At 40.1% G+C, this 17,652-nt stretch overlaps 1 protein-coding gene across 2 annotated transcripts in view; it reads left to right on the forward strand.

The window, feature by feature from the left end:
* Positions 1–651: 651 nt before the first annotated feature.
* tmprss4a (transmembrane serine protease 4a) overlaps positions 652–17,652 on the forward strand; it is a 27,115-nt gene continuing 10,114 nt past the window's right edge. Inside the window, exons 1-4 of one of the 2 annotated variants that reach the window (XM_048265594.1) lie at positions 652–760; positions 15,899–15,953; positions 16,380–16,523; positions 17,251–17,403. In XM_048265594.1, the coding sequence (XP_048121551.1) occupies positions 16,412–16,523; positions 17,251–17,403 (265 nt within the window). In that variant the 5' untranslated portion in view covers positions 652–760; positions 15,899–15,953; positions 16,380–16,411. Of the gene's footprint in view, positions 761–8,149; positions 8,714–15,898; positions 15,954–16,379; positions 16,524–17,250; positions 17,404–17,652 lie in introns of those variants that run through there. The other variant, XM_048265593.1, reaches the window with a different exon arrangement.

The raw sequence follows: 17,652 nt of genomic DNA on the forward strand, positions 1-17,652 counted from the left end.
AAACAATTCCCAACAAATCAGTTGCTTTTATCAAATTTACTATAAGTAACATGTGAGCCTTTGTTTAATCAGTTTCCAATTTCTACAGTCCCATTTCTATCCAAATTGCATGGTATGCATATTATTGCTCAACAATATGGGTCACCATTACATGAGTCAATCATACAGGTGTGAAATTCTGTCCCACCTATTAAGGAATTTCCTGGCAGAAGAGTTTCCTCACTCTGCCCACAACTGACCGAAATGTGTGGCTCATGTTGCACGATACAGGAACGGCAGAAGGAAGTGACTCTATTTTGCCGATTACTGTTTATCATGTTATATCACCGTACGATAATTATGTCAGGCACACAGTAAAGCCATGTGAGAGAATGTGTGTAGAGAGAGAGAAAGCAGAGAGACAGTGTGATAAAAAAAGAGAGAGAGGGGCTGGGAGAGAGAGAAAGCAGAGAGACAGTGTGATAAAGAAAGAGAGAGAGGGGCTGGGAGAGAGAGAAAGGGAGAGATAGAGAGAAAGAGAGTGGTATGTGTGCTTTGCAATGCTTGAGCAACATGGTAAACAGTGCAAATGGTGAGGGGGAGGGGCGCTGGGATGTACGGAGTGATTAAATAAGAGAACAGGGAGAGAGGAAAGAAAAAGGGAAAGATAGGGAAGTTGGGAGAGAAGGGATGCAAAGGACCTGTGAGCTAATGTGATCGTGCTTCTGAAGCTTGGCGCTTGGCCACATACACAGCTGACCAACGGATCACTTCTTTCAGAGTAAGAGACAGAATTTTGTCTTATCTTGTCTTTAGTGGCATTTAAAAAATATTATATATGTTTATATATCTTTGCTTATTGGTTTATTTCTGCAATTTGCTTTGACTGCCACGATGAAGTAGTCACTGTGTCTTGTTTTATCACTTTTCAAGTTTTAGACTTGATCTGTTTTGCATGGATTAACTTCTACTAACTTGAACTAGTATTTGGACTTAATATATATCATATATTTCACTGTAATCTGTAAGCTGCTTTGATACACCATGTTGGCTCCAGAGTGGTAGCTTGCCATAGCTACTTAGTAATTGCAAAGTGCATTAGAGTAGAAAAGAACAGAGATGTGAAGGTACAAGCTTGTTACAAGCTAGTTAATCATGACAAACTAATAAACTAGCTATGGAAAATACATTGCATTATACAAATCCCTAAACCAGTGGACTCTCCTGACATCATTAAGCAAACATGCTTATACTGCCATCTGGTTGATATTCAACTTCCTCAAGCAAGATGAGTGTCCCCAAAATAGCAACCATAGCGACCATAGTCTTCTACAGAGGGTGATCGAAGCTAATCTGATGTGCAGTAACTGTTCCATTTGTTTTCTACTTTGACAAATGCATGGGTAAATTTGAATCAGGAAGGTTATTCCTTTCATAAAAAAAACTACTCATAAGATGGCATTCCTTTATTATTAGAATACAGAGGCATGTTTAGGGTATTCAGGTGAATCTCAAGACATTTGTTTGTTTCACAATTTGGTACATATTTTCTACATGAGCTGAAAAATTAAATCATATGACATCTTAGTCAGACAGCTATCTTAGCTTACACTTCACTTCCTCTCTTTCTGAAATGTCATTCCGGGCTCACCAAATGGGATACAGGAGAGAGGGAGATGCTTCTTATGAGCCAGCCACTTTTGAGCAGGCAGAAAGAGGGACTAGAATATAGTTTTTTCTTTCTGCTGGATTACAAGCATCTCTGAACTGACCACATTTCAGCCCTCTAGGTCTCTTGATATCCCTTAGAAACACAACTGAGCCCTAGCACCAGGTCTTGTGAAGTTGTGTGCAAAAGTAGATCAATATAGAATGAAAATATGAGTGCTTTAGGCTATTATTTGCCAAGGTATGCCCATGCGTTTTGTAAAATGCCTATGGATACTCCCCATAGGAGTTTTTGTTATCCAAAATGCATGCTGACAATCAAATGCTTACTGCACATGAACCCCTTTGTGTAAAAGCATAATCCTGGTCTCAAATGAAACGTAACACTTTGAGGTTTCATGCTTGTATTTGGATTATACTTCAGGGGTTCTGATATGGAATGACTACACTAAATATGGAATGATTACAAAAATGTCTCTATTTTTGCATTAACTTTGTTGGTTCAATGAGTGTGTATAAGATAGACTATACATCTGTACAACTAATATTGGATAACACAACATGAAGATTCAATTTCTATGGATTCTTGTGAATCTTTCAGTACCCAATATGTTGCATCTACTTATTGTGCTGCAGCTACACTGCAGCCAGAAGTCAGGGTAGCACCAAAAGCGGAAGGGGGGGAGGGGGGCATTTTGGATCAAATTTAATTGAGACATAATAAGATTAATCTAAGAATGTAAAGCACTATACAGATTGTACATGAAAAAAGTTGTCATTTTTGGATTTCCAAGAGTCAAAGCTTTGAAATGGTGTACAACATTACTATGCTACATAGCAATATGGTGCATACAATTGATTTAGAATGTTGGGGGAGGGGGGTAACCGTCCCGCCGACGGGACACTGAAAGTTATGTGGTTTTTAAAAGTACTTGAGTATCAAGAGTACAAGAGAACATTTTCTAAATATTGCATTACTACTGCCACAGTGCTTACATTTATGTACAGAAACGTCCTACATGGAGTTATGAAAAATGTTAATGTTAATACCTTGGAGAATGTAAAAGGAATTGAAAGTAAAATCAAGTCATTTCCATCTTTTTACCATGTTTCCAGGGATGGGCAGTATTTCTAATACATGTATTTAAAATATGTATTTCAAATACAAAATACTATTTTGTAATTGAAACACTTGAAGCGAAAACTATTATTGTAACTTGTTCAGCAAGTTGAAATAGTCTGGTGAGGTGGGGCCACGGGTTGACACATTCCCGGCATCCAGAAACCTGCTGCGTCTTCATCCATTGTTCTGACCATGGAGTTGACTGGCGGAAAGCTGAAGGTGATTGCTGATAGGCTGTCCCAATCAGTGGCATCTGCACAATCCAATCACGTTTGAGAGGGAAACAACAAATTGAGGGTTTCCTACATTTCTCTTTTTTTAGAAGTAACGGGTACTCACGGTTAAGGATAGAAATGTAGTGGAGTAAAGAGTACAATATTTGCCTTTCAAATGTATTTGAGTAAAGTCATGAGTACTCTTCTAGTATTCTTGAATTTCCCCTTGAGGATCTATCTATCTATCTATCTATCTATCTATCTACCAGAGGTGGAAAGTAACGAAAAACATTTACTCACGTTACTGTATTGAGTAGTTTTTCTGTGTATTTTGTATTTTTTAAGTAGTTTATAAAATCGGTATTTTAAATGTTACTTGATTACTTTTTGAGTGAAGTATTGTACTTCGCTACATCAAAAATCCCATCCGTTACTTGAGTAAAAAAAAAAGTTAAGACTAAGGAAAACAGAAAGGGAGAGAAAAAAAATTGCGCCCTAAACCACTAGCCTAGTGATAATGATCAGCATGTAGCCTACAACAGGACATGAATCAAGCTGGCACCATGCAGTCTTTCTGAAAGTGATGGAGATGGAGCTGGATTACGAGATGCATCAGATTAGCCTATGAAAGTGTATTTTCCGCTATTCCAATGGGTTGTCTCAGTTCGTTTTTAACACCAATGATTGAGATATTCAAGCAAACACCATGGGATTTCGTGTTTTGACGTTTGTGCTCACCTTTCTTTGGAAAGAAGTTTATTAGCAGTTGTTTCCCCTCATTTTGATGTCTCTCTTTTTCCTGTTTTGGCCTTTGTTTTTAGTAACCTGACTTGGCTTTCTTGGAGAAAGACATTGCACCAGCAGCACAACAATTAGCGGTCCACTACTAGCGATGCTCAATAAACAAAAGATAGACTACCTTATGAATCGTGCAGGCGGACTAAACCATTTAGCTCTTTAGCAAGGGAGAGTGAGAGTGACCTTAGACAGTTTTCACTATGTTTTGTATACAAAATCCAGTCAGTCAAACTTTACATTTCGTCTGACATTCATTTTTACATTTAATTTGGAAGTTAAAATATTCAGGTAAAATAAATATATGGTGGAAATAAGTATTGAACGCTTATTTTTTTTCCAGTAATTAGCCTAAACTTCCAGTGAGTCTATTCGAAATTTTCACCACACATTATATTAACACACATATAAAAAATCCAAACATAAGAGTTTTGTGTATTAAAGTGGAATGACACAGGAAAAAAGTATTGAACTTGCCTACTGAAATTTCTTCAATACTTTGTGGAAAAGCCTTTGTTTGTAAAGACAGCTTCAAGACATTTCCTGTATGACAAAACGTATTAGTCGCAAAGTATCAGGTGTGATTTTGGTCCATTGTTCTAAACAGATTCCAGAGGTCCCTCTTGTGAATCCTGATCTTTAGTTCCAGATTACTTCCAGAACTGTTTAATTGAATTTAATTGAATTGGCTGCTTTCAAGTCTTTCTGGAGCTTTCTCCAGTGGTCCTTGGCTTTTTGGAATTGACTATCCTTCTGACTCCCTGGTCAGAAATATTTGAGGAGATCCTGTGCGGTTGATGATGCAGTGATGTTTCTTCCACATGGAGATAATGGCTCCCATGCTGCTTACTGGAAGATTCTGAAGTTTTGAAATGCATCTGTAACCAGTTTCATTGATATGTTTTGCAACAATAAGGTTGCAAAGGTCTTGGGAGAGCTTTTTGCTTTTATCCATCATGAAATGTTTCTTGTGTGATACCTTGGTAATGAAAAACCTTTTTATAGCCCATCAATATGTAAGCTACTAACCAAGCTTATATTAATTTGTGCAGATAGAAAGGATAACTACTCTCTAACTACTTACAGATTCCAGCTCGTTCCTTCCCTTTCCTTGCCTTAGTGCTTTTTCTTAGCGTGTTCAATATTTTTTCCCTGTGTTATTCCACTTCATTACACATGAATCTACTTATGGAGTTGTTTGGATTTTTTATGTGTGGATTACCTGAGTTATTACTAATGCCTGATGAAAATGTTGTGCCCCCTGTATTCCTCTTTTCAAGGGCCCTCTCCTCCATTGCCCCATACTTCCCACTTTCCCCCCCAGTTCGACGCCCTTTAATCTGCTGAACCTTCTGCTCGTTTCCAAATATAAAAAAAACTCTCTGCAACTCAACGTTGGCCTGCCTGCCTCAGCTGCCTGTGAGGGGCTTTTCAGTTGTGCTGGATTACTGTTCACTGCAAAGCGACCCAAGGATGAGTGCAACTAACTTTGAAAATCAACTACTGCTCAAACTTAAAGGAGAACTCTGGTGATTTTTCACATAGATCTCCATTTCTCAACATCCTTATCAGGCAAGTACCTCTACTCGGCGGCCATATTGCAACACTTTTTGGGCACTTATCGTGCATCTATTTCGGCAGAAATGCGTGTGCGTAAAGCTTCACGACACCAATCTTGCTCCAGCAGCGAGATCACAACAGATGATTGGCACGATGTCTTCACAACACACCACATGATTGGCTCAATGTATTTTACAACACACCACATGATTGGCTCAATGTATTCACATGTCAACGTTTTGCCACGGAAGGGTTGTAATATGTGTAGACAACTGCCATATTGGCGTTACAAACTAACCCCATGCATTACTATGGAGGATTTTTTGAGTGCTGTATCTCCTCATTAGAAAGTCTCTGGTAAAACTGGTTGTTCTGGTACCCCCCCCCCCAAAAAAAAAAAAAAGTAACTAAGTAACTTTTACTTAAAGTACATTTTAAATGAACTACTTTTTACTTTTACTTGAGTACATTTTCAGATCGGTATTTTAACTTGTACTTGAGTAATATTTCATCAAGGTATTGGTACTTTTACTTGAGTACAATATTTTCATACTTTTTCCACCTCTGCTATCTACTCCCCAAAAATGATACTCGAGTAAAGTACAGATCCCTCAAAATTGTACTCGAGAACTGTACTCAAGTAAATGTACTCCGTTACTGTCCGGCTCTGCCTGTATACCGGTATACCTTGGCTTGGCCAAATCAATAGGGTAACACACTAACCCTGACGCAGTGAGCTGCCTGCTACAGCGGCGCTCAGGGAGAGCAGTGAGGGGTTAGGTGCCTTGCTCAAGGGCACTTCAGCCGTTCCTACTGGCCGGGGTTTGAACCGGCAACCCTCTGGTTACAAGTCCGAAGCGCTAACCAGTAGGCCACGGCTGCCCCAGTAATTTATCATGTGCTCGCCGTCTCAATAGTGCTACGGAGGGGATTTGTCTAAACTACTAGACTCAATCGTGCTTGTACACTGGTGTGGTGGGACAGTGGGGTTGGACGTGATGGCCTGAAACACATTTCACCTGTTTTCACCTCCATTTCCAACGTTGTGCCTCAGCCACAGGGTCAGAGAGTCGATGCTCTCTCGCTGTGTGCCTCTCTCATCAGGCCACCAGCACAACAATGGCACACTTACAAATGGTTCCCTTTTTCTCCTGCTTCCATATCGACGCACACATCTTTCACTCTTTCTTTCCTCCCCTCTCTCTCTTTCTCTCTCTCACACACTCTCTTTCTCTCACTGCCTTCATTCATAACTGTTCAACAATGGGCACAACAAGAGCCACCTATAAAACTAAGGCGTCCCTCTCTCTGCCTGTCCAAAAGTGGCTGGCCCATAAGAAGCCTATTGTCCAAGACCCACAGGATCCATGTGACCGAGGTCATTGATCTACTCTTTACCCGCTGATAACAAGCTGCCAGATAGGAGAAGCGCATGGGGACCGGTTGCCTTTCTGTTGGTGCCCATGGGAGCGGTTGGTTTGAATATTGACCGTTTCAAGAGAGTTCCATTATCAGCATCATAGTTGTTCCCACAAGGCTTCCGTTTTAACATTCCATATGAAGTAGATAGAGTCCTGAAGCCATGACGTAGCGTTGCCAAGGCAGCAATTTCACTGGATCTAAACAAATCAATCTAACCATTGAAATCACCATTAGCGGTGGCTTTCCTTATCTATTTCAATAATTTTACAACGTTTCTAAGATGTTAGTATATTTTTTTACACTGTAGGAATCACATACTACAACATATATTCATACCAACACGATCAAATTCGTGACTACAGAGTTTTATTTCAGCATGGGTTTCCTCTGTAAAAGAGATCTGCATTCAGGCTAACTTCAGCATGCGGTTAAAATCACAAACCTATTTTGGCTTTATTTTTTAAGCAAAAAACGTCACTCTTAACAGCCGCCAGTCTTTGAGAAGACGTGAAATATCCACTGGAATTTTGTTTCTTTATATTAGCCTACACCTGCCAGGGAATCCGTGTTATGTGGGTAAGCTGCTGCCTAGCAGGTAAAGCACGTTAAATGGCTATAGCCTACATATAAAACAATTTATTAGCTAGAAATGATGCCACATGTCTACATTCAATGCTATTTAAGCCACTTCGAAAGTTTGTTTAGATCCAGTGATTCTGCCGTCATGGAAACGCTACCATGACGTCACACTTCGGTACTCTATTGGGAACAAAATAGAACGTTCAAGCATTGTTTTTGTTTTTCTTGTTGAAAGGGTCTATAGAGTATGTCAATGCAACTCAGAGATAAAAGCTTGTTTATGTGAATGGAAACAGGAGGTAACTAAACTAAACGAGGCAAAGGTTGCAATCTTAAATCGAATTAAATTATATAACACCAGGAAAGACATAGAAAACAAATCAGTTGAACTTCCCGTTGTGTTACCAACTCAGGTCTAAAGTTCATCAGTAATAAATAATTAATCAAAAATTCCAACACAATAATGTGCAAAGGAAATGGGACACAGGTTGAGATGTAGGTCTGAATGTAAAACTAAGGTCCCGTGAGTATAGTCTGCAGTTGCATCAACATATTAAACTCATCTATCAGTCATAACCTGATTAAATCTGCCTCTGGTTTCTGTTGACATGAATACTTTTGAGTGTATGATTCAATGTTTTCGTTGGTTTAATAACATGGATTGGACCACACCCTCCTTGTCCGTGTGTGTGTCCGTGTGTGTGTGTGTACGTGTGTGTGGGTGGATGTGTGTGTGCATATGTGTTTGTGTATGCAATAAAGCAAATGACATGGACAGAAACCGAAAGACATTGACAGAATGACTTTTGAAACAGAGATTGACAGGTAGATAGACCGAGTTAGAGAGCGACAACACGAGACAAAGAGAAGGAGGGATTCCAGGTGAGCGCTTGAACGCAGCCAGGTGTCATCTTACAAACTGCTGTTTGTCACTGGGGGTTGGCTGACTCGACTTAAAACAAAAATCTGTGTAGACCTGAGACCTGGACCTGGGAGAGATCCGGAATCCTTAAAGAAGAGCACACACTCAACAGTACTGGGACGGATCAGGTGCTTGGAAAAGGAAGGAGATAGAGAGAGACAAATATTTTAAGAAAGAGACAGAGAGGAGAGAGAGAGAGAGAGAGAGAGAGAGAGAGAGAGAGAGGAGGGAGGAGGAAAGAAAAAAAGGTTTGCGGCTTCCTGAGGGTCTGTTAGTGTCAGAGAAACTGTTTAGCATAGACGTTTGTAGTTGTTGTCGAGTGTGTGTGTGTGTGGGTACATTTGCGTGTAACCCATCTGTTGGGTTTGGATCCGGCTTTTGTCCACTCCTGGTCCGGTACTGCTGTGGCATACCTGGGCTAGCCAGAAGAAGTGTTGCAGCACCATGAAGGTGAGTAGCTATAAGCGTTATAACTCTCAACCTGTCGCTCTCAACTTGTGTCTCCAAACGCTTATGGGTGTAGCAGAGAACTATCTGATGTCTGATATAGCATAAGAGGTGAACTTTGCAAAAGCGGAAGAGCAGATTCTGCTGCCACAATGCAATAAAACAGATGTTAAATGTGAACAATGTGAGTTGGTTCAGGAATGGACTGCTTGGTTTGGAATAGGTTTTTATAATGATTTTTACTGAAGTTGTTTCTATGTGTAAAAGATACATGCAAATCAACTAACTGGTGTTATGAGGGGCTACATTTTTGTTTTCGCCAATAAACAACCTAATGGGCCACGACGTGGACGCACACACCCTCTTGGGACTGTAACAGCCCTTGCAGAGATGGCAGTCTGTGGTCTGTCTTGTAAATAAAGGACTTAGCGAGGAGTGAATTCTGTCAATACTGTCCCCACAGGTGCGTTCCCTCTCTCGTAGTGGTGACATTGTCTGAAGTCAGCTGATGGCAGATTGTCTCATGAGTCATGTTGGCACATCTGTACCGCTCTCCCTGAGGCGATACTGTAGCAGTTCGTTCCCATGATACTCCTGATGCTGTGTGATATACAGGGAGTTCACAGGATTAGTAGGGGTCATATACTGTAGACCCTTTCAACAATAAAAACAAAAACAATGCTTGAATGTTCTATTTGGTTCCCAATCTACTTTCTCTGCATTAAGATAACATATGGAATGTTAAAACGGAAGCCTTGTGGGGCCAACTATGATGCTGATAATGGAACTCTCTTGAAAGGGTCTATACAGGAATGTAGTGGAGGCTAAATAGAAGTAAACACAGTTTATCCTCCTCTTATAAGAGTTTATCCACCTCTCAAAAGAGTTTATTCACCAATTGCAACTTTTAACATTCAAAAAACACAACATTCACAATATGTACACTCATCAACACTCAAGGAACCATTTACCATAATACCCCTGGTATTGTTATAAACATTGGACAATAACCTCCACCATCATCAAACTGTTCTGAATGCCTTAAAAAAATAAAATAAAAATCTGATACCATGTCACAGTCCACCCCACCTCACCCTGATCACAGAATTCATAGTTTATCCAGCTCTTATTTTATCACTACACCCCTGACCATATACAGCACTGGACTGCATATAAAAGACAAGAGTGTGACTATCTTCAGTTGGTACTTGCTTTGGACATTAGATGATTTACGGAGGTCAGGGAGTTGTGCTGTCAAATACTACTTGAACTGTTGGATGAATGCACCTACATGTAACATGTTTGTGATATCGATAGACATACATAAATGAAATAAATTTGAAGTTAGTTAATCACATTTCAGCAGCATCATTAAGATTTTAAAAGTGTCGTCAGGGATTGCTCAGAAAGTTGTGTTTGTTTGTGTTTATATTGAAATGTATTACTGTAATTTCCCAACTATTAGCTGCGGCTTATACATTGATTTTGTTAAATGTCTTCAGCTATGAGGTTAATACACGGGGGCAGATAATATGGTATTAATATGGTTTTGTTTCTTTTAACTTGCAAAACACACTGTCCTGCGGCTTATACACAATTCAACTAATACACAGGAAATTACTGTAGCATACACTTTTGTGCAAAAACCCCCGTACATTAACATTTAACCAAGGACCAAACAACCAATCACTTTATTAGTTTCCAGTTTTTGGAGCCTGGGCTGCTTACAGATACTTTGGGAATGGGCAGCTAGCGGTTGTGAGGAGAAAAATGTTATGGACTAAAATCCCTGACTGTACCTTTAAGCTTGGAATGTCATTACAATAATGACATGGAACTATTCATCATTTAATTGTTATACTTAGTCAGAGTTATGCTTAGTAATATGTTATCCACACTGTCACAGCACTATCTAAAGCTAATTTTCGATTAATTAATTAATGATACATTGCATATGAAACAGTGTGATGGGTGGATGTGAATTGTGTGTTTGGTGAGACATTTACAGTCATTGCAATTTGAAATAATTAGGATCAACGTCAAAAGGATGGTCGGGGTTGCCATGACAATCAAAAACACAAAACAACAGCAGTCTCATTCTTTCTTTTTCGCCCGTTAAACCAGTCTTTATCTGACCCACTTGTACTACAATGACTACTCCCAGTGCAAGCAGCCTGTTGAAAATAGGTCAAACACGCTGTTACTTTCTAGAAATGTCTCTTAAACTCTCAGATCTCAATTCAGGAGAGCCACACAAGACATATACAATTAAAAATATATTATTGTTATTAAATTGAATATCCAATGTATTAAAGCACAATATTCATTCTGGCAAATGTAGCAATGATGAAACACCTTGATCGGAATACTGCAATATAGAGATCCATTTTATTTTGTATGATCTCAGGTTTATATCAAGTTTATATTTTAGGAACATATATATATTCCTGAAATATAAACCTGATATAAACCTATATATATATTTCTGGCCAGTCCCTGGTTTTGGAGGAAGAGTTAGGGTTAGTATTCATTTCTTCCAAATAACTGTGTGGTTTATCAGATGCCACAATCTGGCCAACATTCATGTCCTCTGGGTCAGGTTGCATTCACGTTTAGACAGTGTCATTTTACATCCACTGTTGTGTTTGGATCCATATTGAAATTACCTTTTCACATAAACTGGACTGTCTGGTTTATAAGCCAGGCTTTGGCAGTGACCCTTTCTTCTAACAATAACACCAGGTGTTTTTATGTAGAAAAAGTGTAGTGCAATGGACGCTTGCTGGACTTGGCTCTGCATGTTGATATCTGTCATAAGCTATGCATGGACTCAAGTAAGGAAGTTTTGTCTGCGGATGTAACAAGATGAGCCCAGATCAAAGTTACTTACATACAACTTACTTACATACAACTTTTCATTTCCAATCTGTAAAACAATCACAAGAGCATAAATATTATTATAAAATGATACAGCGTAAGGAAAAGGTATAAGCAATAGGCAAACACAACAGGTGATTCCTATAGATGCTGACCAATTTATTGCTCTGTAAATATAGTTCTAGGTGTTTTAGCTGACAGGTGTAGTCTTACAGACTCTATATTTGTCTGTTTATCTGTTTTGCAGTCTCTGTGAGTCATTTGGTCTACATTCTGGAAGTTCTTTCTCTTTGAATTTAAACTTGCATTCAAGCAAGAGCGGAAGTTTCAGTTTGTCACTCAAATTTTCCACTCTGAATTTGTGTGTGTACATTCAAAGTAGCATTCAAAACTTCTCACGTTCTCTCTCCCTCTGTGCTGCTGTATCTACTTCCCTCTGTGCATGCGTACATAGCTTGTTTTATTTATTTCTTAGTCTATGTAGACGGCCATCTAAATGATTTTTTAAAAGAAAAGGAGACACCCAGACAGAATAAGGACAAGATAGATAGATAGATAGATAGATAGACAGATACTTTATTGATCCCCAAGGGGAAATTCAAGTATACTAGTAGACTATACCAGACTGTATCAGTTTCTCTGCTTTTTCACAGCCCTAACACGCTTTTCAGTTGCTTACATAACTGCCTTCCCATACAATGCTTTACATGGCGGCACAGTAATCCCTGGACGCTAATGTTTCCCTCACAGTCGATAAATGACACAGCCATCCTTTGTGGGGAGTCCGCAAATTGTACTATATGGGAGTTTTTGTGTTGAGATGCGGTTACGTAAGCGCGGGAGGGGGGGGGGTGGGTTAGGGGCTAGGACAAGGGCTGAGAGTTTCACTCCTGATTGACTGATGCCAACGGTTTCAGAGAAGATGAGGAAAACTCCCAACCCAAGCCCTCCCCCAACCCCCGTCACTCAACTGCCCCCATCCCCCATCCCCCATCCCCCATCACTCAACTGCCCTCCCCCAACCACCATCCCCCCAACCCCTTCCTTTGACCACCTGAAACTGGTCGGGCCACATTTTTTTCCCTTCCCACACCAGTTCCGAGCCGTAGCGGGGTTACTGTCAGCCAATGCAGGGAAGGCCAGTTGAAGTGTTCTGGGACAATGTGTTATGCAAGCTGAGAAATTCCAAATACACATACTTGACACATAAGCGCGCGCGCACACACACACACACACACACACACACATTTAATTACATTAAATTACGTTAAAACCAATAATATAATATAAAGTATAAGTATTTAAGTATATATACTTTTTTGATCCCGTGAGGGAAATTTGGTCTCTGCATTTAACCCAATCAGTGAATTAGTGAAACACAAACAGCACACAGTGAACACACAGTGAGGTGAAGCACACACTAATCCTGGTGCAGTGAGCTGCCTGCTACAACGGCGGCGCTCGGGGAGCAGTGAGGGGTTAGGTGCCTTGCTCAAGGGCACTTCAGCCGCTGCCCACTGGTCGAGGCTCGAACCGGCAACCCTCCGGTTACAAGTCCAGAGTGCTCCCCAGTGGGCCACGGCTGCCCAAAGGCTCAAACACATACCACAAACAAACAGTATATCGGACATACTCGTACACTACTGTTCATGCACCTCAAATAGCATTTAGCTGGGTGTGGATGTCATATGCCTTATGTACATACTTCTGACATTGATGTATCACTATACCACGCATTCTCATATACGTCTTAACAGCTAAGCCAGGACTTTCCACTACAGTATAGAATTTTAGTTGTGAAAAAGGAAGTCATTAAAAGGCCTTCTTGTAAAGTAACATGACGCAGACTCAGCTTAACAGCTTACCTGTCCCTGGTAGAGCAAACAAATCTCTCAGCTGAGTGCATTATGTGTGTCATTGTTTCTGTTGAATGTCCTATGGGCCTACTGGCTCATGAGTGCACAGGCAACCCATATCTTCTGGGTATAAGCCTCTGGGTATACAGCAGCACCCGCTGAGCGTCTGGGAGAAGGGTGGGACCCTGTTTACAGCTGGGGAGAAAACAGGAGGAACAGAGACTCAAGAATAACTGTCAGGATACGGTCACTGTTGCTTTTAGTTTCGCTGAGTCATTACTAGTTTTGCTTGCTGGTCTCCATATTTGTATGTTCACTCGTGACAGATGTCATGTCCACACATTGATTGTTTTGAATGAGTTGGCAAAACCTGAACTTTTTAATTGCCACACACTTCCTGCAACAATTCTGGTTGACCATCACCTGCATTGTGTAAGCGTATGTGTAAGCATACCTGTTTACACGGACCCAGTTGGGTGATACACCTAGTGAATAAGTATGTTAAAGGAACCGTATGTAAGAAATGTATTTCAATTAATCATAAAATGGCCCTGATATGTCACTAGACATTAAGAAATTATGTTCACTTGAAATACTTATATCACTGACAACAGTAGTCCGGCCAGGATATTGTCTTTTAAAAAGTGAAGTTGCAGCCCTCAACTGATGTTGATGTTGTGTTTTGGCCTGATGCGCCACCCTCTACCTATCTACTAATCACAAAGTCAGTCGTGTTTCGGCATCTGGGTTGGCAACCTCGAGTCAGGTGGCAGGGGGAGGGGATACACCGCTCTACAGTATTTTGAAAGTGATTGCAGTGCCAGTTTTGGCCACAATCTTACACATGGTTCCTTTAAAATGCTGAAGGATTTATGCGCATGTCAAAGTTGAATAGAGAGTTCACGTGTTGGGCATAATCAAGATGTTTAGTATCAGAGTGAACATGAAAGGAGCAGAATATAACAGAAGATGCTGTTGCTAACGCTCCACCGGAAATAACAGCCTTCCGTGACATATAGTCCATTAGCTCAGGTCTACATGAAATCTTCATAATGCATTAACCCTGCTGGCATTTCAACATTGATTCAAGAGTGAATAAACGTTATAAACGTTTTAAAAAAAAACTTATAACGTGTGAATCAACGTTGAATTATGTGTTGGATTTGCAAATTGAATCAACGTTGATATCGCAACATTATTTCAACATCTGCCATTTCAACATTGGTGCTGATTTCCTTGATTTCTTATTTTACAACCATTTGTCAACATTTTACAATTAGCATTAAAACAGTGTTTCAACATTGACACAACAACTGACATTATTTCACCCATAATTCAACATTGATTTTCTTGACCTTTTTACAACCAACGTTGTTTCAATGTTTGTCTACATACCCGTTTACAACCATTTAGCATTAAACATTGTTTCAACATTGTTTCAACATTGACGCAACAACTGACGTTATTTCCCCTATATTTCCACGTTGAAGGTCGGTCGTGTGCCGGCTGGGAAAGTATAATAGTCAAATGGATAAATGTCATTAAAAACATTAGTCAATTTACAAACAGGTTTGAGTCGATATCAAATATTTCACAATCAGCCACCGAGACACAGACACACCCACACCTACAGACACGCATGTACGTCTGTGTCTGTTCATTTCCAGACTGGGCCCAATAACTCACAGCTAGCTTATCCTAACTGCATATGAATGTCCGACTGTCGTGTAGCATTCAATGCTCTGAACCCGTTAAATATGCCCTTCTAATTGATAGGTAATAGGTCTGGTTCAAAATAGCAGAACAACGCAAACGTCAGAAATAAAACAGAAATGGGGCATCCAACAAAAGCTCTCCACAAAACATCAAGCCCCATGTGGCACTGCACAGCACTGTGTCGCATCATGTCCAGATAGGACATTCCAATTGAAAACAATGTAATTAAACTGATTTGGACATTCCAATTGAAAACAATGTAATTAACCATTCAGGTGCTTAAAATGCCATGCTTAAACAGGCATTATTTTCCACTTGCCAGAGTAGTCAGGCATGCCAACACCTGTCACCTGCTGAGTGACATATTGGCTCTTGCCAAGGTCCAGTTGGTACAGTTACACAAACATGTCAGTCAGCAGATGAGCAGATGTTCAATAGAGTAATATATTTATTCATTCAAACATTCATCCCTGCGTTCACATATGAATTAATTTCATGCATCTCTTACTCTATATTGTGTACACTTCTCTTTCATCGTTTTTATATATAAACCATTCACCTTTAAATTTGAATTGTTCCATTGCATCACCCACCTAATGAGGACACTAGATCCATGTTTGTTGGTAGTGAAGGCACAGCATAGATGAATTAAGACATTTTATTTCTGACAAAATGGCCGCTCGCCAAACGTTCCCCGTCCTGTTTAAATAAGTGTTTGTGCTTGTGCTCTGTCCCACAGACTAACACACAAGCTGTTGAAGAGAGCTCCAGACCTCTGAACCCCACACAGGAATGTAAGTCCCCTCTCATATCATTAACCACACTGTAAGCAAAGGGGACTTGTCGAAGGCTACATCGATCCGGCTGCTGGATGCTCCCTTGTCCAAAATGCACATGGCAGGTCACACTTGGTTATTAAAGGAGAATTCCGGATGATTTTTTACATAGATCTCTTTCTACTCTTTCTACCCATAGATATCTTTTTTTGAGGTCACTGAGGTTTGCTGCAGCTAACAGCTACAGTACACTCGGGTGCATGTACATCTGTTTTTTTTGTACTATGAACAGTTCTCACTGAGAATCTATGTGAAAAATCGCCAGAATTCTCCTTTAATATATTCTCTGTTTCTGACCTGCTGCAGTAGGACATATTCCCGTATAAACTCACGGGAACCCAATATTATTTTTACTGTTGACTAAGCAACTCTGTGTGTGTTTAGTTGTGGCCAGACCAGGCAGACGCAGAAAGTCCATGTCTACCCAGGTTCCTCCGAAGAAGAAGGGTGTGTCTGTGAAGAAAGCTCTCATCACCACACTCCTTGTGCTCATCATCCTAGCCATACTGGCTGTAGCCGCTTACTTCAGTGAGTCCCTAGCACTTTGAAATCTGCATAACTATTATTATTTTTATTATTATTAACAACAACAACAACAATGATGATGATGATGATGATGATACAAATTGTTATTATCATTTTTTTAAATTATTATTACACTTTACTTGACAGTATCAACATAAGAGTGACATGACACTGTCATGACACATGAAACCTAACCCTAATCCTAACCTTTAACCCTAATCCTATAATCCCAACCCTAACCCTAACTCTAAACCTAACCCTAACCCTAAACCTAATCCTAACCTTAACTTGTTGTGATAAAAAACGAATGTCACTTAATAACAGAAGCGTTATGTCATAAACGTTTATGACTTGTTTATGACACGTTCATGACAGTGTCATGTCACTCTTATGTCGACACTGTCAAGTAAAGTGTAACCAAAACATCTCATCAACCATCTGGATCAGTGTCACCACACAGTGGAATATGACAGGGACTAGCACTCACATCTACAGTGTGACTTTATTAATAATGAAATTAATTTCCTCATTAGCAAAAACAAATTGCTTACATTTTTGATTGTGACATTTTATGTTGAAGCCAAATTGAATGGCTTTTTAAGTGAATATTTCCTGTCAGCTGCACCATCTCAACCCCTCCCTCTCTTTGTATCTCTTTCCTCCCCTTTTGCCCTCTTTCATTCTTTCTTTCTTTCTTGCTTTCTCTCTTTCTCTCTTTTTCATAACCCAGTCAAGCAGCTGATCGAAAGTAAGTACTTCTTCTGCTCCAGGTCACTCAAGTTCGTCTCTCTGGATGTGACATGCGACGGACGAGAGGACTGCTCTGCTGGAGAGGACGAGTCCACCTGTGTGTCCTCCTTTACAAACAATGAGACATTCCCTGGTAAGATACACATACACATACACATACACATACACATACACATACACATACACATGCACACACACACACACACACACACACACACACACACACACACACACACACAGGCACACACACACACACAGGCACACACACACACACACACAGACACAGACACAGACACACACACACACACACACACATGTACATCTGAATGCTGGAAGTTTTTGTTTGCCATTGCGCCCCAGTCTTGGGCCCAAAATGTTATAT

The sequence above is a fragment of the Alosa alosa genome, chromosome 15 (genome assembly GCF_017589495.1).
Source record: "Alosa alosa isolate M-15738 ecotype Scorff River chromosome 15, AALO_Geno_1.1, whole genome shotgun sequence".
In the NCBI taxonomy this organism is placed as follows: Eukaryota; Metazoa; Chordata; class Actinopteri; order Clupeiformes; family Clupeidae; genus Alosa; species Alosa alosa.